The 21,233-nt window shown below is 35.9% G+C and overlaps 1 protein-coding gene across 1 annotated transcript in view; it reads right to left on the bottom strand.

Annotated features, from left to right (window-relative positions):
• Window positions 1-21,233, bottom strand: part of Grm5 (glutamate metabotropic receptor 5) — a 492,924-nt gene that overhangs the window by 99,673 nt on the left and 372,018 nt on the right. The window contains exon 4 of the mRNA XM_028774696.1: window positions 19,833-20,068. Within this exon, the coding sequence (XP_028630529.1) occupies window positions 19,833-20,068 (236 nt within the window). The remainder of the gene's footprint in view (window positions 1-19,832; window positions 20,069-21,233) is intronic.

The raw sequence follows: 21,233 nt of genomic DNA, 5'->3' as shown, positions 1-21,233 counted from the left end.
ATATATATATATATATATATATATATATATATATATATATATATATGTGCTGGATTATTTATTTTATGATCTATTTTAAATCATGACATTGCCACTTTTGGCCATAGTAATGATGATTTCAATGAAGCCATTATATCACAGAATGTTTCATAGGCAGTTATGAGAGCAAACAAAAATGAGGAGACAATCTCCCATGGTACCCATTGCCAGGTGCACTGCATCCATCGTCTGCATTCTCTTAGAATTGTGAGTTTGCTATGTGCATGCTGAGCTTAATATTTTGCCCTTGTTTAGATGAGAAACATTAGGCTCATGGGTAGGATGTAATGCCTATGACATAAGACCAATACACAGTGAGTTAGAATTTTAAAATCAAGTTCAAGATGATTCTGCAGGCTGTTCTTTCCTATATACACCTCTATTCTCTGAATTCTCAATAAAAATTCAATAGATATAATTTATCCTGAGAGAAGTAACCCAGACCCCAAAGGACATACATGGTATATACTCACTGATAAGTGGATATTAGCCAAAAATGTCAGAATACCCATGATACAACCACAGAACATACAAAGCTTACTTAAGAAGAAGGAAAGTCCAAGTGTGGGTACTTCAATCCCACTTAGAAGGGGAGGAAATAATAACTGGAAGCAGAGGGAGGAAGGGATCTGAATGGGAGAATGGAGGGGAGGAAAAAATGAGGGCAGGAACAGGCATGGAAGGGTGAGAGATAGGAGAAAAGCCCAGAGGAACAAGAGAATGAATGGAAATATGTAGCTGTGGTGGTTGGAGGGAGCAGGAGAACCTCTAGAAAGTCCCAGAGATGAGGGATGTGAGAGGCTCCAAAGATGCAATAGAGATAATTTTAGCCTAAATTCCCAACAATAGGGAGATGGAACCTAAGAGACCAAGTCCAGTAGATATACTTGGCCCCCAGGTGGGGAAAGGGGACACTTCTCAGTCTTCAAAATTTTTGACCCAGAATTGTTCCTGTCTAGAGGAAATACGGGGTCAAAAATGGAGCAGAAACAGAAGGAAAGGCCATCCAGAGATTGCGCTAACCTGGAATCCATTCCATGTGCAAGCACCAAACCCCAACACTATTATTGATGCCATGCTGTGTTTGCAGGTAGGGGCTTAGCATGGCTGTACTGCAAAAGACTCTACCAGCAGCTGACTGATACTGATGCAGATACTTAAAGCCAACCATTGGACTGAAGTTGGGAGACCACTATGGAAGAGTTATGAGAAGGAGTGAAGGAAGTGAAGGGGATGGCAACCCCATGGGAAGAACAACAATGTCAACTAACCTGCAACCCCCAGAGATTCCAGGGACTAAGCCACCAAACAAAGAGCATACATGTCCATGGCACCTGCTACATATGCATCAGAAGACTTCCTTGTCTGTCCTCAGTGAGAATGGATGCGCTTAATCCTTTAGAAACTTAATGCCATAGGGAAGGGTGATATTGGTGGTGTAAGGTGGGAGTGGGTGCATGGGCACACTCTCAGAAGCAAGCGGGAGGAGGGAGAGGATGAAGAACTCGTGGAGGGGGGAGCAAGAAAGGGTGCAACATTTGGAATGTAAATAAAAATAAGAAGCAAAAATAATACCATTTTTCTATACATGAGAACGGAAATGATATTCCTGATAAATTTCTGTGAGCATCTGAAGAACAAATGAGAGAGAATGTGTAACATAATTGACAAATAGGAAAGGGTAATTTTGTTAAGAAACTAATTACTATGATTATAAATTAGCTATTATCAGTTATTAAGATTTTTATATAAAGAACTAGGATTCATGTATGTTGAGCAACTTTTCTAATAGAAAACTTTTCAGATTGTAAAGCATTGCCACTATATAGAGTTAAAACACTTCAGATAGGCTTTGACTGTATTGAAGAAACATGGAAGGGTCTAAGAGATTATCTTCGATACTAAGTCCTAGATTAACAAGTGAATGTAATCACTGCTCCAAACAAAGTAACATTTCCTGAATCCTTTTGGTTTACATGATTTAATAATATGAAACCACTAAACTAAATGTCCTCCAGTTTCCTTAATGATGTGGAGAAGAGGTATAGTAACGAAGGACTCATTGTTCCTTCATAATTCTGCAAAATCCAAAATTGATTACTAATAATGGGCATTACTTCAAACAATTGTTTCATATTTATAGCAGATATCATATCACAAAAATGTTTTATAAATTTGGATTCAAATTATGACACTTCATTTGTTAGTTATTTGTTGTGGCTTGACTTTTGCTTGCACATATACCACATGACAACAGCAATATTTGAGGATGAAGAGAGTCTAAGATACTAAAATGAATCTATAAACTATTTTATAATTTTAATATCAGTAGTTTATAATACATAGATTGGAAGATCAAGCATGCCTGTTCTACAATGAACTGTGTGCCCAACACTTATCTTTCATGAAACAATCAATGCACATCTATTACTGCCAAGAAAAGAATTTCTACTTTTGGCACCTAATTATTGTTGGAGATTAGGGTGGGAATATGTCCTTATGTGGTAGTCGGACTAGTCTCTTTAAATGCTTTTACTCTCTGTCTTAAACGTTGCTCCTGTTTAGCTACTTCCTTCAAATGGAAACATTTCTCTATGTGTAGAGCAAAAAGAACTATAAGAGCTCAGGAAGCTAATAAATCGTACATGAAGTTCATAAAAGTGATAAAACACACAGCATCCTTTCTTGGCTTAATTTAAGTAGTAGGAAATTTCTGTGGAAGATTACATTCTTTGGTGGGTATCTTTTGTAGGGGTTACCTTCTAGTTGGGCAGAGAACACACAGAATCAATAAGCCATCTTAGAGTGGAGAATCCTTTTAGGGGGAACCTTGAGGTTGGTCATATTATTCTTAATGACTTAGATCACTTATGTTAGTATGAGGATGTATCTCAAATAACTAAAATAGCACATATAGGATGGGATCATAAGTGGGTTATGGCAATGATTGTGTGCAGTTTGCTGTGGGTAATAAAACATATAGCTGAGGTCCAACTGTCTGCCCAGAAAGAACTCTGTGTAACAGAGGAATTCCAATGGAGATTGACATGCTGATGCCTGCCTCTATACTAATCTCTGATTTTGGCAGGAGAAATGACAAAGAGAATGAGGTGGAGCTGTGGGCCTGTCATTTCTTACATCTGGCAGAATTGAAAGGGAAGAGGGCATAAATTAGATATTTGTTGAAATGCCTTTCCTGGGATTCAAAAGTCTGAATCCCTTGGATAGAATCATGCCCTGAGGCAGGAGAGAACCAGGTTAAAGTGAAGAGGATTCTCTGAATTGCCTTCGTGTCCATTGTTATCTTCCTATTCATTTCTTTCTTTGTTTTTAAAAAAGATTTATTTATTTATTATGTATACAGTATCTGCCTGAATGTATGTCTGCCTGCCAGAAGAGGGCACCAGATCTCATTATAGATGGTTGTGAACCACCATGAGGTTGCTGGGAATTGAACTCAGGACTTCTGGAAGAGCAGTCAGTGCTCTTAACTTCTGAGACATCTCTCCAGCCTCCTCCCTATTCATTTCTGATTTTGTTAATTTGGGTCCTGTCTCTCTGCCTTTTAGTTAGTTTGGCTAAGGGTTTGTCTATCTTGTTGATTTTCTCAAAGAACTAGCTCTTGGTTTTGTTGATTCTTTGTATTCTTCTCTTTGTTTCTAGTTTTTTTATTTCAGCCCTGGGTTTGATTGTTTCCTGCTGTCAACTCCTCTTGGGTGTGTTTACTTCTTTTTATTTCTAGAGCTTTTAAATATACTTTTCAACTGTTAGTATGAGAACAGTAGCATTTCTTTAAGGAGGAACTTAGTGCTATGAAATTTACTCTTAGCACTGCTTTTAATGTGTTCTATAAGTTTGTGTATGTTGTGTCTTCATTTTCATTGAATTCTAGAAAGTGTTTAATTTCTTTATTTCTTCCTTGACCCAGTAATTATTGAGTAGAGAGCTGTTCAGTTTTTATGAGTATGTAGGTTTTCTGTTGTTTCTGTTGTTGTTGAAGTCCAGCTTTGATCCATGGTGGACTGATAAGATACAAAGGGTTATTTCAATTTTCTTGTGTCTATTGAGGTTTGCTTTGTGACCTAGTATATGGTCTATTGGAAAAGGTTTTGTAAGGTGCTAAGAATAAGGTATAATCTTTTGTGTTTGGGTGAAATGTTCTGTAGATATCTGTTAGGTCCATTTGATTTATAACATCTCTCAATTTCATTATTTCTCTGTTTAGTTTCTGTTTTGATGGCCTGTCAATTGGTGAGAGTGGGGTATTGAAGTTTTCCACTCTTACTAATACAGAGGAAGGAAATCACATGACCAATTATTCAGATTGTGGTCTTAATGATTCCAGAAATTGAACTGTGATAATTAGAAAATAACTTGTACCTGATCTGTCTGAATTAGGAAAAAAAATACATGTTCTGAATTATTTAGACCATTATATAGATGAGGATCATAAAGTGATTACATACTCAGAAGGTGATGGAGAGAACAAAAAGCAGTCAATGAGGTATGTTCAGTACACTTATGTACTTTCTATGTACACTTATTCGTGTACATAGAAAGAGTTGAGCCTATCTGGCATTGCTAGTGGAAAATAAATATTGTGACAGAAAGGCAAATGCTCTTTTAATGAACATCTAGAATAGTTGGAAAGGCTTTAGAAAGTGTTAAGTCTGAGAAAGTCTACAAGCAAGGTGAAAGGAATGGAAAGCAATGACATAGGTTAAAAAAAAGGTTAAACTCATTCTGGGGTAGTCAATCATCTAGCCAAAGTAAGCAATGCAAAGCAAAGTTTTCTTGCATAATTAGGTATAGTAGGGGTGTTATTGTTATATCCCAGCAAACTTTAAGGTGCCAGGTTTTGTGTATGGACAGGCAATGGCCATACTGATCAACTGATGTTGTAAGAACTGAGAAGTAGACTTTACTGGAACGAGAGACAGAGAAAAATTATACTTTGTCTTTGAGACCCAGGCAAACCTGCATAGAACAAAATGTCCATACAATGTTCATGGGATAGGGAGAGACACAATAGCTCTGAAGTAGTACACAATTGATAGGAAACAAGGACTGGTGGAGAATGACAATGCATTATAGAGCCAGTAAGTCAGGGTCTCCTATTCAAGCTGTTATACTTTGATGATACAAATGAAGGAAATGAAGATATTTGTGTTGGGTTTTGATAAGGTTGTGTTTTTAGTATACCTTTAGCTCCTGGATCTTGGAATCTTTCGTTGTTTATATTAGATGTCAGTTGACTTTTACAGATCCTGCCCATATTCATTAAAAGATTTCATTACATTTATAGAATAATATAATTCTAACCTTTGAGTTTTAGATTTGGAAAACTGGTATACAGATTTGGAAAAAAATATCTAGAATAGAGAAACAGAAACACTTACACAGAGAGGGACACGGGGTTCCAGGAGGACCAATAAAGGTGGAGCACGAAAGGTGTTAGAGGGAGGAAATGGAAGGAAAAATATTGTAATTATATTTGAATTTCAAAAAGTAAAAGAAAAAAATTTGAATGAAGGTGTCAAATATGAGTGGAAACCAGGCTCTTTCAGAAGCTATAAATAATTATGTATCTGTGTGATGAATGGTTACTTCTGCATGATTTGTTGACTAAAGAGGCTTCCAAGCTTCTCAAAACCATAAAAGATATATTTTTGTGTGCCCATCAGGTTTAGGTCAACTTTTGGTTTCTCTATTTTTATACACATATCAACAATTGGGAAAAGGAAGGCTGTGTATTTGAAAGATAAAGGCAGGGTACATGGGAGGGTTTGACTAGACTGAGTATTGTAATCATTATACAATATTCTCAAAAAATTATAAAGCTATTTCATTTGTTGTTGTTTGCATACCGTCAGTAGATGCTAAGTCCTTGTTTCTGAAGACACTGTATAGTTTGTATGTCATTGAGAAACCAGGTTGCAATTGAGCTTAACTGCTAAGGAAGAATTGTCCAGTTCAGTCTTGACCTTGTAGTTGACTTTGAGTCAACATTCCAGACAAGATGTGTCAATTAATAGTGGGACAGTTGATATGGGTGCAAGCAACTAATTTCCACTTGTGTTTTCAAATCCTGTTCTACAAAAGGTAATCTATGTGTGATATTATGTGCCAAGATAAAAAACCTCTGGCTGAGTAGATATAGGTCCTACAGAGAAATTTTCAGCTGTTGCTTACTAAGTAGATGTGGTGAACCTGTCGAATTACTTTATAAATATATGCTTATACCTAAAGATTACTGCTTCACTCAACCTTAGTTGTATAAGGGAATTTATTTTTGTAGCGAGCAGCAGTTAACCATTGAGTTTCAGGACAATGCAAACTCCTGAGGAAAAGTGACTCTTACTGTGGTATAATGACTAATGCCCAGCCGTAACTGAAAGAAAATACTTGTATTCCTGCAAGCCTCAGGAAATATTTTGGAAGAAGTGTAGAAAACACATAAGATCTGAAGAAATCATACTGATTTGTAGCTATTCAGAGTAGGAGGGTGAAGGAAAACCCTAAGGATTGAGTAAACTAGTGGAACTTGTTCTCAAGGAATCTCAGGAGTGTACTAGAGTCATGTCTGAGGGAATGCAAACAGTACATGATTATTCAGGAAGAGGAGACTCTCACAGAACTACCAGCAAGTTTCACAGGAATCATTGTGGATACATATCCTTGCTGTAATGGGCTTTTTAATGATGTAGTTACCTTTGATTCCTTCATACACCTGGAAGTGAAACTCATTGTTTTTCATTGTTAGGCATGGTTGGGTTATTTTTCCTTGGTCTCTTATTGGTACCTTATCTATAAGAAGTAGAAGTTCTTTCATATCTCACCAGGAAGTCACACAACTTCTTTTCTCTTTTTATTCTCTGCTGTCTGGCTGCATCCTGCCTCACTATTGGGGCTGAGGTGCCTGGAGGACTGTGAGCCTCTGGGAGTCCTAAACCGCTGGGGTCCCATTCCACACTTTCTCTCAGAGTGTCCATACCAGGAAGTGGGTGGGGTGAGGGTAGGGCACAACCTAGTTAGGTTCCAAGTGAGTGCCAAGACGACAGAGGAGCTGGAAGAAAGAAGTCCTTTTCCAGGGGATTTAAGTACTGTTCTTTACAATGATTAATCTATTTCCAAAAAGTCAAAATGGGAAAGCTATGATTTGGAGAATATAATCATTAATAAAAATTTTAACAATGTATCACATCACAAGAGAACAGTTTATAAAATATATTTTGAAAGAAGTTATGAAGATAATTAAGCCTATAGTTCACCTTGTCAACATGTATTTGTGAGTATGTATTTTTTTACTTATGAGCTGGATGTAAATGCCCTTTGTTATATAACTCATCAGCTCCACATGTGCTAATATGGAGAGGAAGACTCCAGCTGCTGACATCTTACTTTTTAATCAGATATTGGGTATACATTCATTTACTCATTTAACAAGTATATATTAAGTATCACCTATATATAAAAATAGTTTTAAAGAATAGGATTCCCAGAAAATTGTTATCCATGTAATATGTTATGGAATCAATAAAATATCTTATAGTGACAGAGAGAGCGATTGTCTATGTATACACAAGAGTCTATTTGGAATTGTGTAACCTAAGACTTGAGGTTGTTCGACCATTTATGAGTTACACAGTCTCAAAGAAGTAACTGACACTGTGTTGTTTCTTTTTTTTTTCTTCTACCAGTAAAGGCATATGCATGGTAACTATCTCATAAGGTTGATTGGAATAAAAAATATGATGGTGTAGAACATAGCAATCAATTGCTTTAAAATATTAATCATAATAATGATAGTGGTAACAAGACCATTTAAGTTCTGGAAATTATTAAGACAGAGCAATCTTTAGTAATAGGCTTCACAATGTATCAATCTCATTGCTAGTTGTGATGATCTCTTCACTTTAGATTATGTGAGGCTTTCCAATCCAATCATTCAGAAAGTTGAAGCAGAGTCATTCTTCTGTGTTCTGCAGTCCCTGACTTCTTGAAAATTGAATATGTGTTGAATATACTGGAGCACCTTTTCAGAAAGCTAGGGAAAGTTAAATAACAGAAAGACAGGGCAGTATTGTAAAGAGGACTCAGAAGGGCTGTGTCTAAATTTCTAAGAGTTGAGTCCTCTGTTTTCATGGAAACCTGAAAAACCAGTACAGGCTTCTACTTTTGGTCCTCAACCTGCTAGGACACTCTTAGTGGATTCAATGTTTGTCCAAGTAGTAATTTAAAACACATATTTAATTTCATTTACTTAACAGAGTATAGTTATTAATAGCTCATTGTGATTGCAATAAAATAATAATGATATGAGTCAAATTGTTATTTGAAAAGAAACCTGTCATCAGATTGATAATTATTTACTGATTTTATGAGTTTTAATATAATGATTATTGTTTCTTCTAATAATTAGGACCTTGGACCTATTTGCTATTATTTGAGGATTATGTTCATGGCCACAGTCCAATAAAGGAATGAAATTTAACTTTTATAAAAGTAAATTCCCATAGAAGAAACAAACTCAATATTGTTTAAGTGAAGTCTGTATGATAAATAATTTGGCCTTGACTATTTTCACTCATCAACTTCTGGGAGACCACTGATACCATAACTGATGGAATTATTTTTTATTAGAGTCATAAAAGCCACATAGACTTTTGGTGAGGGCTGGCCATGCCAGAAAAAAAGAAAAGAAAAGAAAACAACAACAAACAATATTAACAGCTGAAGAAAACAGCAATGTTCTTTAGGTGGAGGTTTGGGTCACTCAGCATCAGCTGATGGAGAGGCTGGAAAATTTCTGTGAGTGCATCAGTGAATCATGTTTACATAATGAAAACCACATATAAACTTTTAACATATTAATATGAAACAGATTCGTGAGTTTGAATGGTGGTGTTGGATGTGTACTGTCATGAACTGATGGTAAGAGTAATACATCCCATGATCAAGATAAGCTTCATGTATAGAGACCTTGTCTAAAGCATTTGGGTGACTTTAACATGTAAAATTTTTTCTTTTAATAAACAATAGTCACAAGCTTAAAAATAAAAGCTAAAATCCTAAAGGAAAATATTTCCTGATACACATTTTTTGAAACTGAAAACACAAATGTCAAATTCAGTTCACTAGCATAGCTTTTCTGATTCCTGGAAGCAAATGCCTTACATCATGGAGGCTCATTTGGCATAGGATAATACCTTCCAATTACCTGTGACTGTTTGAGTCTGGAATTCAGTTGTATTATACCTACAGATGATTTTTTTTCTGGTCTGCTAAACTAATTTAATTGTCTCTTGCCCAAGAGAACAAAAGCCAGTCTTTGTCTGTATCTGCTTTTCTACTGATATTAGGAACTGGAATAAAGACCTGACAATGTCAGGCATTGGAGAAAGCCTGACTAGAAAAAATGTCATGTGCTTCTGAGAGGGTTAGTTAGAGCTTGTAGTATAAAAACATAATCCCAATCACAGCTAGGGTTTTGTGATTTAAACTATCCCTTCATTTAAAATAATCCCCTCCATGCCATGCTTATGCAATTTACTTTGTTCTGGAAAAAGAACTGGGTTCTGATAGCACTAGAAGGACTGTCCAGTTCTTGAGCTAGTTGACTTTGCTTTGTTTTTAACTTCGTCTTGTTTCTTCATATTTATTATTTATATATTGTCTTGAGTCTTTCTCATCTACAGTTGGCTAGGATGGATGGATGAATATCTTAAGGCAAAGGACACATACAAACATTCAGCTATAGAGATTTTTGGTACCAACAAAACCCTAAATGGCCCATTTCAAAAATAATTGCATAATATAATAATTAATAGTATCATGAGCAGGTCAAGATGCTGGGACCAGTCTTGCTTTTCCTTTTATTTACTACATAACACTGAGATCTTAGGTCATTAAATCTTTGAAGCATAGTTCCACTGTGAACAAAGCTTCTTCCCTGCCTCAATCACTGCTCCTTTATCCTCTTTCAGGGATAGGGAATATAGTGGTTTGAATGGGATACTCCACATGGTATTGGGCAATTGATCACATGTTTGGGTAAGCTTGGGGGGGGTGACCTTTTTGGAGGAAGTATGTCATTAGATGAAGGATCTAAGAGCCTAAGACTTGAAACATTCTAAGGTTTTTTTTTCTCCTCCCTAGTAGTTCTGTCTGTGACCTCTTGGCTTTTCATATCACAGTAACTGTCTCCAGCTTCCACAATTCTCTGTTACTATGGACGTTTGTCCCTCTGGAACCATGCTCAAATAAACTCTTCCTTCTATATGTTGCTTTTGGTCATTATATTATTATAGCAATAGAAATACAATACAGTGGCCAAGCATATCTATTCAGTTAGTACTCCAGGATTTATCCATCTTCTCATTTAGTCCAGTAACACTAAGAAGATATTGCTGCTGGGCAATCTAAATTTAAACAGCTACTTCTATGTATGAAGTTCTCTATATTCACTAATTTATATCAAATTTTTATTAAAAATAAACATATCACAAATTATTTCATTACTCAAAATATAACAGTGGAATAAAATACACTTAAATTCAAAATCAAAGGAACTCATTCTCCTCTTGAAAGATTAAAGTAGTATGCCAATAATATATGTAAGCTCTTACAGGAGAAGACTAAATGACTGAAATGCCCAAGATCCAGCGAGGCACACTTTTTAATGTGCAAGCAAGTGTATTATCTTGATTTTTCTGAAAATAGACAGGAAGAACAAAACAGTTAAACTTGATCTCAGATAAAATTGTGCCCTATTTTTACTCTTTTCTAAAGAGAAATGTGTGGGAATAAAAAACATGCCCATTATGTGTCTCACTGTCTGAATATCCAGTGTCTCTGCAATCTATCAAGGGTGTACCACATACCCTCTTTAAATCTAGCCAAAGTATCCTTATAAAAGAGTATCTAGTGGGCTAGTGGGTTTCTTCTGCTACAATCATTGTTTTAGATTACTATTAAGATTATTAAGTGCTAGCATTTGTCTGCATTAAGTTACATTGTGTTCATGGTGTCAAGCAATTTACTCTTTGGAAGCTATAATCTGCAAGAATGTTAGAGTGGTCTTATTAAAAACAATAATCACAAAACAAAATACCTTCTTGGAGAAGAAGATATGACTTTTAGATTAGGGAAAACATGGCAATAATAACTCTCCAATGCCAAAGCCCAGATAAATACAGAAAAGCCAATTGGAATTCAGAGGCTGTGGTAGAGAGCACCAAGAGATATCAGAAAAATAGAGTGGGTGTGAAGCACACGGTTCCTCTAACCATGTGTTTTCAAATTAAACATTCAGGTGCATATTCCTTAGCTACTACTGCCAACAACTCTATAAATTGAAAGAAGAGTTTACAGATTAGAACATATTCTGTTATAGGATCTCTCTACTAATTCAAAGGTTGTCAATTATGTTAGATTGTCTGGCTAGCAAGTTACAGAACCCCCTCAGCTCCTGCAATGGGATTTTAAATTGCTTATCTCTAAGCCTTACTCTGATTGGGTGCTACAGATCAAACTCAGGTCATCGTGCTCATTTGGTAAAGATTTTACTGATTGAATCACATCACCAGCCCCAATAATTCAATCACTCTTTATTTCTTATAAAATTTGTACTTAAAATATTTGCAGATGAAATAAAAATATTGAAAGGAAGAGACCAACCTCACTATAATTTTTTCCCATTATTTGTAAAACTAGCACAAGATCTTGCTTAATGGAGTGTTGAAAAAGGAGTAATTTGATAAAAAACAGTTAATATTTTTCTTTATTAAATTTAAATTTAATAAATACCTTGGATTAATTTCAATAATTCATTAAATGAAAATAAATCATGTTCCATTCAGAGACTGTTTTAATCTGTTCTGATAATCATGACGTTTCTGACTAATCTGTACAATATTTTGGAAGCAACAGCTTAAATATCATGGATATATTCCAAAAGGCAGTAAATTGTGAGTCACTGAAGAGTTGCCATGGTAACAGATGGATCCTATAATTCTAGTAGTCACTTTGTTTGTTGACTGGCATTTACACATCTTGGCAAAAGCCTGGTAATTGTTATCTACTGGGAAAAAACAGGAAGGTAACAAGTCTTGATCATTAGTAGTTGCTACGACAACCCTCAAATGTCTAGTATCTTAACACAATACAAAGGTATCACTAGGTCACATAAAAACTTGAATCTTACTGTGTTGCTCTCCTGATTTTTCCAAGTGACTAAAGGAGCCACACTTTGGCTTTCCTGAATGCTTATTTTCAGTCATATGGATGTAGGCGCGAGTGTGAGTCTAGAATCTCTTGTGAGTTTTTAAGTATCATATCATGTCTATAAATGGCACAGATCATTTCACAACATATTTTGTTGTCCAATACTAGTTATGTACTGCAAGATAGCTTTGAAAATGGTGCTTTCCTATCGAGTCACGAAAAATAATTGACTTTATAGAGCATTTATTCTATCTTGGCCTCACCATTGCTCAAATACATGAAGGCATTTGATATCTGAATTTAAGAGGTTGTCTTCTGTAGGGATACTTCTGTATCCATACTTCTGTAGGGAATGTCACCAAAATGACACTTCTATTAGTTTTAATGGCAAAAGAAAAATTATTGAAAGATAAATTTTCTTCAAATTATGACCAGATCTTTAATACCATTCCAAGGGGAGATGTGCTTACAGATATCCAACTACTTTGTACTGATTCTCAACTAATACATTTCATCTATGCATCAAACATCCATAAGGATTCCACTTTGCCTCTGTTTATTTGTTCTTTCACCTTCCTTCAATCAATGTAATCTCTTCATAGCTGTGAAAAATGACAAGAATTTATGATTATTTTCTCATAGTAGACTCTTCTAGCCAACCTACAGATTTTATTCTCTCATGCTATTACCCTATATCTCTGATCTTCCCTGATCCATTTCACACCCACAATTCTTTCCATTATTCTTAGATACATAAATGTACAATTATGTTTTATAAAAGAAATGTCCGTGACTCTTGCCATACAAGATACACACTGCAATAAATTCTTCATCACCTGACTGAATCTGTGGAAAAATAAATGTAATTAAAAATATCTCAAAATGGAACACTGTCAACAACAACTCTAAAACAAAAAGACAAGGGGTGCCTGCTATAGTCCTTTTTTAGGTTAATTAATCCTGGCTTCTTATTTCTCTAGAGTAAAAGTCAGATCCAATATACAATGCCCACAGGGCTCTGTGAGAACTAACTTCTGCTATTTCATTGGTACCACTTTCTACTGTTTACACACATCTTATTCTATTTCTTAAACTGCTCTCCAACTTTCCTCTAAAGCCGGGCCAGTGATTTAGACTGCATTTCTGTGATCTCTTACTTCTGGATTCTTGTCCTTGTGGACACCAGCACCATTCACTCATCTTCTGGACTTCATGTAAAACCAATCACTCAGTAAAATCACAGTTGACTACTCTACTAAAACTGCATTCTTTAAACATTATAAATTTCATTTCTGGATTTATGTTTCTCCTATGATAATCTAATATCATATATAATTTTCTCATTAGTTTTGTCTTACTCTCTTTTTCCTGAACAAGTATAGATTTTCTGTTATTGTAGCTGTATGTATGTATTTTGTTTAGTGCTTTGCAGCTTTGAGAACTAGGAATGGTGAATGACAGGCACTCCATATTGTACTTTTAAAGACATATGAAATTTTTTGTTTTAATATTTTAGCTCTTTGTATCTTTAGTTCTTAAATTGAATTTAGATACTTTGATGTCAAATACTAGATCATGCATATCTTTGGATTCTACCTCTGATTTTCCTGATGTTGCAAAACTTAATTATAATTCATTAATGCAAATTATCTTTTTGTTTAAAAAAAAAACAAGCTTTTTACCATGATCTTCTCAGTGACCCTGTCTTTTATAGAAGGTTGTCCTGTTATTTTAGTACCATGTCACAGCTGTAGGGGACAACAGCTCCTTTATTTAGTAACCATCTGTCTTGAGAACTAGTTCTGTACAATTTTTAAAGGTTGTGGCACTGGCAATTACTAAGATAGTAAAACAGTAGGCCGATCATGGAGGCTGTGGACGGGACAATCTCACATACTCATGAATGCTTCTGGATAAATATATTTATGACAACTAGCACAATCAGTGTCATCTGTTACAATGTTCTTTACAGTATTACCTATATTTGAGTTTCTTTATAAATTTTTGGGGTTTAATTCTAAAGGGTTTTACCACGTTGTTGCTTGCATCCAGCAACTGATTTAATAACTCCTCTAATGGACTAACCTGTCTGGCCTTAGTGGGAGAGGATGCACATAATCTTGTAGAGACTTGATTCCCTAGGGAAGGGGGATGCAAGGGGTTGAGGGAGAAACCTCTCAGAGGCAAAGGGTGGGATAGGGAGTGAAGGGCCAGTCCTTGGAAAGGCGTGTGTGTGTGTGTGTGTGTGTGTGTGTGTGTGTGTGTGTTTGTGTATGCTATTCTATCAATGTTATAGGTTAAATTTCTTTGTAGACTTTCAGAATCTAAATCTACTGTTTTATATAATATATTCCCTGCATTTAACAAATGATTCAACCCTCAGAACTCTCTACCTGATTTAAAAAACATGTTGAATTAAAGTTGTAGTCTTAGATACTTCTTTTCCTGGAGGAGGGATAATTTTTGATGATGGGTATGTATCAAGGAAAATCACATGTATCCAACACCAGGATAGATAATTCAATAATTACTCCTGTTTCTTAACTCTTGTTTTCTGAATAATAATTCTATCAGATTATTTTTTCTAAGATATTGTCTGGGAGCTTAGAAAGAAAATTCTTATCATATTAAGTGTGGGACTAGGTTCATTTCATTTGGCCTTTATACTTCTGCTCCTAAATTCCAGCAGCTCTTTCTTTCAGATAATCACTTCTGTGAAAAGTCTAGGTATTTTTATGTACTTTCAGTTTGAGAGATGCTCAAGTGTTCTGAACAATAGCTGCTACACTAATGGATATTTTGAAAAGTAAATAAAAAGCTGGAGTGGTAACCAGAGCTCATTTTTCAGGGCAGGGCCCTAAGTGGGAGATAGCCAGGAGATGAGAAGATAAAGAGAGGACAGCACAGGCAGGGTCAGGTGATCTTGCAAAAAAGATATGTCTTATGCTAAGCAAACTTATTAAAAAGTACAGCACCTTATGTACTGTTTTCAGGAGAGAAATGTGACAGAGTCAATGGAAAGTATCATACAATGGTACAAATTCAGAGAGAAGCTAAACGGAACAATGTTGCACAAGTGGAGTAAAGGGTTTTGCAAGAACATTACAGACAAGGCACACACAATAGCCTTGGAACTCATAACCACAGTCCTATAGGGAAGGACAAGATGGGTTCTCAGGATCAGAAGATACTGCTCCTCCAATGCTCTGAGTCCTAGCCATTAATGGTTCTGACAAGCTTGTTTCTGGTCTTAGACAAAGAACTGCTTTTCTTTTCCGTATATTAGGTTCTCAGGGAAATCCCTGTAAATAATGGCATACAATTATGAAAAATGAATAATAATTGGCATAACCTAATTAACTCTTATACGTAACATCTGTAACCCTTATAAGACACATTCATTAGAAAGAATGTAACCATCAGCTGAAAATTCATTGTAACAGATTTTCAATCATCTCTAGCTCCTGGACACACTTTTGCATATGTAATCAATGATGTAGTAGATACAGGAAATATATGTGGCTGCTGCTGCTACTGTAGTAAGTCACACTGTATGGAAAAGTAACTGTATCAAAAGCTTGGGGTTCTTTAAGCTAAAAATAATTAATGATTAATACTATTTGTATTTTTAGTATCATTGACTTATATAAGAATACCAAAACCTGTGGCTTCAGTAATTCTTTAAAGACAATTTTAATTTACTAACCACACAGCCAGTGAATGAATATGTGCTAGAAAATTTAATTTCATGAACATGATGCTTAATCACACTGATGCCTAAAATAAACTAGACACCAGAGAAGCTATTTTTTTAATTAATCATTTTATTTATTTACACCTCAAATATTGTCCCCTACAGGTCCCCCAGCCCAGAGTTCTTCACTACCTACCCCTCCCCTTTGCCTCTGAGAGGTTTCTCCCTCATTCTCCTTGCATCACCTTTCCCTAGGGAATCAAGTCTCTACAGGATTATGTGCATCCTCTCCTACTGAGGCTAGACAAGTTAGTCCATTAGAGGAGTTATTAAATCAGTTGCTGGATGCAAGCAACTAAGTGGTAAAACCCTTTAGACTTAAACCCAAAAAATGTATAAATAAACTCACCCTGTACCCCAGAGTGTATCTCCATGGTTTTAATCTTTAGATTGGGTGGTTCTGATATTAAGATAATACTACCTGGGTCTAAAAGAAATGAAATAATATTTATTTCACCATTTTATTAAATATTTTCTATAGATACAAAGTGTCTAGGAATTTGGAAAATAAAGATAAATAAAACATTTTTAAAAATATAGGAGTCTGTAGAATGACTATAAAATGTTTACACGCTGATAAAAAGATGAAAATCTTTTTTAACGTAACAGGAAAGAATTTAGAAGACTGCAGCTGCTTGTGTGGATGATGATGAGGCTATTGTTCTCTGTGCAGTGAGTGATTCTCTTTGTGGTGGTATAACTATATCATATATTTACCATTCAAGAGGTGAGCACCGTGCTCCAAAGGTAACAAAATCACAAATGACTAATCAGCTTGTGAGATGGATAGATGTTTATTTTGATACGAGGAAATGCTGAGGCAGTAAATGATATAAAGACAAATGTCCTGCTACAGAGTGGCAAACAATGAAGTATGTAAGGAAAGCATTTTGAAAAATGATGGACTAGAAATTATGTTCAGATATGATAGAGCTAAGTGCGATCTATGCTGATTTTCAAGTTATTATATGATAAAAACCAGCAAAAGGTAAATGAAGTAAGTCATTCATTTCAGACTGGGAAATAATGTTTTTAGTGAGAAAAAGATACAACAGTGATTAGAAATTCTAAGAAATGGGCAAAGCAGAGAGGTCAAGGAAACCACAAGAAAACCTACAGCATCAACTAACCTGGGCTCATGGGGATCTACAGAGACTGAACCACCAATACGGGATAGACCTAGGCCCTCTGCATGTATATAACAGTTGTGCAGCTTGGTCTTCATGAGGGACTCCTAACAGCAGGAGCAAGGGCTGTCTCTGATTCTGTTGCCTGCTTTGGGGACCCTTCACTGCTACTTCCTCTTCATTCTTCTATAGGAGAAGATACATCTAGAATTACTGCAAATTGATATGCCAAGGTTGATATCTATGGGAGGCCTCTCAGTTTGTGAAGAGAAAGTGAGGAGGAGCAGATAACAGGGGAGGGAAAGGGAGCGGAAAGGACTGGAAGGAAAGATGGAAGGAGATAGTACAGTGTGGATGAGAAATAAATAAACATGTTCGTCATGTAATTAAAACTTAAGGTAGTTATTTTAATTCTGGGCATGTTGCCTCCATATCCAACCTAAAATAAGATAGTTTTCATCGATTATGGATGGAAAATAAAATCATATGTTAATAGGTGAATTTACAGATGACATTCTCCTAATAATGGGTAGAATTTTTAAAATGTAACACTTTTATAAAATATTTTGTCATTTGTGTCTTAAAACCTAAAATAAATATCCTATGGAAGAAAAAAAGAAATACATTTAATTTCATATGAGAAAAGAAGAAGAGGAGGAGGAGGAGGAGGAGGAGGAGGAAGAAGGTGGAGGCTCAAGAGGTAAGAATACAGAGATGCTCCCTCTGTGCCACTCTGACAAAGTAGAGTCATATTCTTCTGTCCACAATCACAAAAGAGAGGACTGTTTTCCATCCCAGATGGAAAGGGATGTGCCGTTTCAAAAGTTGGTAGAAATATAAAAAACATAAAATCAGCAACAAAAAAGAAAACTGTGAAGTTTCAGTGGAAATGTTGCTTATTCTCATAGATTTTTTTGTCATAGCAATGAAAGCTAAAAACAAAGGAAATAAACAAGCTTTTGCAGATCTAGGCCAAAAAGAACAGGAAATTAAACAACAGAGAAACAAAGGTAATGCTAGCTCATCCTCCTGTGGTTTGGGTTTGCATTGGCCAATGCAATATTCTACATTCCAGCTTTCCTTCCACACTGCCTAGTTTAATGTCAGCTTGACACAATTCAGTTACTTTTGAAGAGAGAATCTCAGTTGAGAAATTGAATCTCCCCCTTTACATTGGCCTGGGGGTAAACCTATGGCACATTTTCCTCATTGATGGTTGATGTGGTAAGTCTCAGCTCACTGTAGATGATGCCATTCCTGGGCAGGTAGTTCTGGGGTGGATAAACACTCAGAATGACTAAATTAGTAAGCAACATTACTCCATGGTCTTTGTGCCAGTTCCTGCCTTATGGTTTCTGTGTTGACTTCCTACACTGACTTCCCTTGATGAAGGTCGGCCATATGGAAGAAAATGCTAAATAAACCCTTTCCTCCTAAAGTCGCTTATGGTTCTGGTGTTTCATCATAGGAACTGAAATACTAGGTAAAGCACCTTACCTCCCCCTTATCTGAATAAGAACCAGAATAAAGTAGTTAAGCTCTTGATTTCCTCAAATAATGATAAAGGAAGCACAAACTATCATTATTATCACCATCATTTCTTGAAAAGAATGAACTGATAGCAAAACACTGGATGGATATGACCCAAGAGAGGCTGCTTTATGAACTCACTACTTTCCTTGTTTTGAAACATGAATGTAGCAACCCATCTGTGGATGGGAATTGGAGTTACAATGATAAAGGCTGACACAAGCTAGTGTTCTCACAGAATAAACAAAAGTACTGACAACTCTGACATTTAGTTTCTTTGTAAATTTATGTCCTGTTTTTGTTGCATAATGTGGGATAAGTCATCCTCCACACACTCCCTATCAATTTTAACAAAGCTTTTGGGAAATTGACTTACATATCAATAATCAATATTAGCTATGCCTGGTTATTAAAATCAAGGACGGATTTTAGGATGTGGTATGCACAACTGTATCCTTTGTCTAAGCCTTATGTCATTCACAGTATTGATAAAACAGAAATGAATTTTTGTCAGCAGTATTACCTTACTTTTAAGATGCTAAAAGTTTGAAAACAATGAACATTCCACATCATAGTACCCTTATAACTAATGCAATAACTTGTCACATTGTTGAGCCTTTGTAAATATTTGTTTAATGACTGAATAATGGTTTTGAAAAATTATTTCTCCTAAAATATTATATAATTATATACAATCAAACTTCCTTTTACTATTTCTGGTTTATTTATTTCAGTAGGAAATAGACCTGCTCTCTGACTTCTATTCATTCATTTTTGAGACATATGTCTAACTGTTCAAGATGATAGAAATACATTCAACAGGGCCTCTGCCTTCAGAAGTCAAGAGTAGTTTCACTCTGGAGCTAATTCATGTGATGCTTTTTAGCACAGTGCCTTACAGAAACACATTCAATTTTTTTAATGCTATAAATAGTGGTCATTTAATTATTTTAAATCTCACTAGAGTAAACACTTGCTTAGATATGTGTTGGTTAGTGAGAATAAAACCTGCTTCTCACCATTAAGTAGAAATACCCACTCTGTTTATGTAAGAGTCCCCCAGTCTAACAAATGATAGTCTCTATCCCCATGACACAATTCACACAAATTGGAGACTTAGCCTTATCCATTTTAAATGAAACAATAAATCGGCTTACTATTGCAAGTCTTGTTGTACTTGGTGTTCTCCTGTGCAAACCCTTCTAGCCGGCACTGAAAACGATGCTGCCAAAATTCTTGAAACCAAGGGTTTCTGAGGTTTGTTTCTGGCCGGAGTTTCAAATAATAATCATCAAACCACTTGACATCAGGAGACTGGAGCTTGATTGTAATTCCACCGACAGCTTCTCGCTGATACCCATCTGTCACGTCATACCTGTCAGCCCAGCCATCACTGTGGAAACAAGCAAAAACAGTTCCCTCAGCTCACAGAAGAAATATTCTGGGGAAATGAATCTTTTTAGTTTGAGACACTGATTGTAAAGTGGCTATTATTAGGCCTCATGAAGACCATGCATTGTACTCCAGAGGTGACTGTGATCTACTGGCCTGTTAGAAGTAAAACCCAAGGCAATAGCATAATGGAAAATGTGACTTTCAGACATCAGAACACAATAATTTTACCTTTGAATTGTAGAAGAGAAGCTAGCATTTTTTAACAGAATGTACAAATTATAATATATAATGAAAGTTTTACAATTTTATTGTGCGTAATTTTCCTGGATTTTAATAAGTAAATCAAATTAACTTTAAATATCTTCTTTGATTTAAATTAAAATAATCATTAAGAGAATAACACAATTGGTATTAAAAGATTGGAAAATATTTGCAAAACATACACAATATTCATTAAAGTATACTACGGCATGTTACTATTGTTGTTTACACAAGAGATAAAAATTATAAGGGTTAAAATATCTTGTAAGTAGTCATCCAGTGACTACATTTAAACATATATTTTAAATCATATATTTGGATAACTTCAAAAAATTAAATGATGGTATACTAATGACAGTGAGAAGGAAGATATTTTTCACGTCATAAATCAACCCTCACCTTGAGAGAACAGAAAGAATGAGGAAAAGTGCCTTTTGGCTGGGACAGTCAACTAGTTGGTCTGCTCCCATGAAGACACCATATCCTGAGCCATCCTAATGGAACCACTGCACTCAAAGCAGTAGGCAAGAACCCTCCCCAAAAACCCTATGTCCCAGAGCTACAACTGGGACCCTGGGGCATTAAGGACCCATCACCCACCCAAACCCCTCACCTCCGGAATACCATTCCCCTTCTGCCCCTCACTTGGTCCTTTTGGCTGGGACAGACACCTAGCTGGTCTGCTCCCTTGAAGACACCATATCCTGAACAACCCTAGAGGAACCACTACACTCAGAGCAGCAGAGGAACCATTGCATACAGATTAGCAGAGGAACCACTGTACTAAGAGCAGCAGGATTTCAGGATCCCAGAGGCAGCCTGAGTCCCAGAGGCTCTTCCACTCAGGAGCTCAGGATCACAGGATCACAGGATCACAGGATCACAGGATCACAGGATCACAG

Source organism: Grammomys surdaster, unplaced genomic scaffold (assembly GCF_004785775.1).
Source record: "Grammomys surdaster isolate TR1022 unplaced genomic scaffold, NIH_TR_1.0 242, whole genome shotgun sequence".
Taxonomy (NCBI): Eukaryota; Metazoa; Chordata; class Mammalia; order Rodentia; family Muridae; genus Grammomys; species Grammomys surdaster.
Note: the sequence above shows the minus strand (reverse complement) of the source record. Positions and strands in the feature narration are given on the sequence as shown.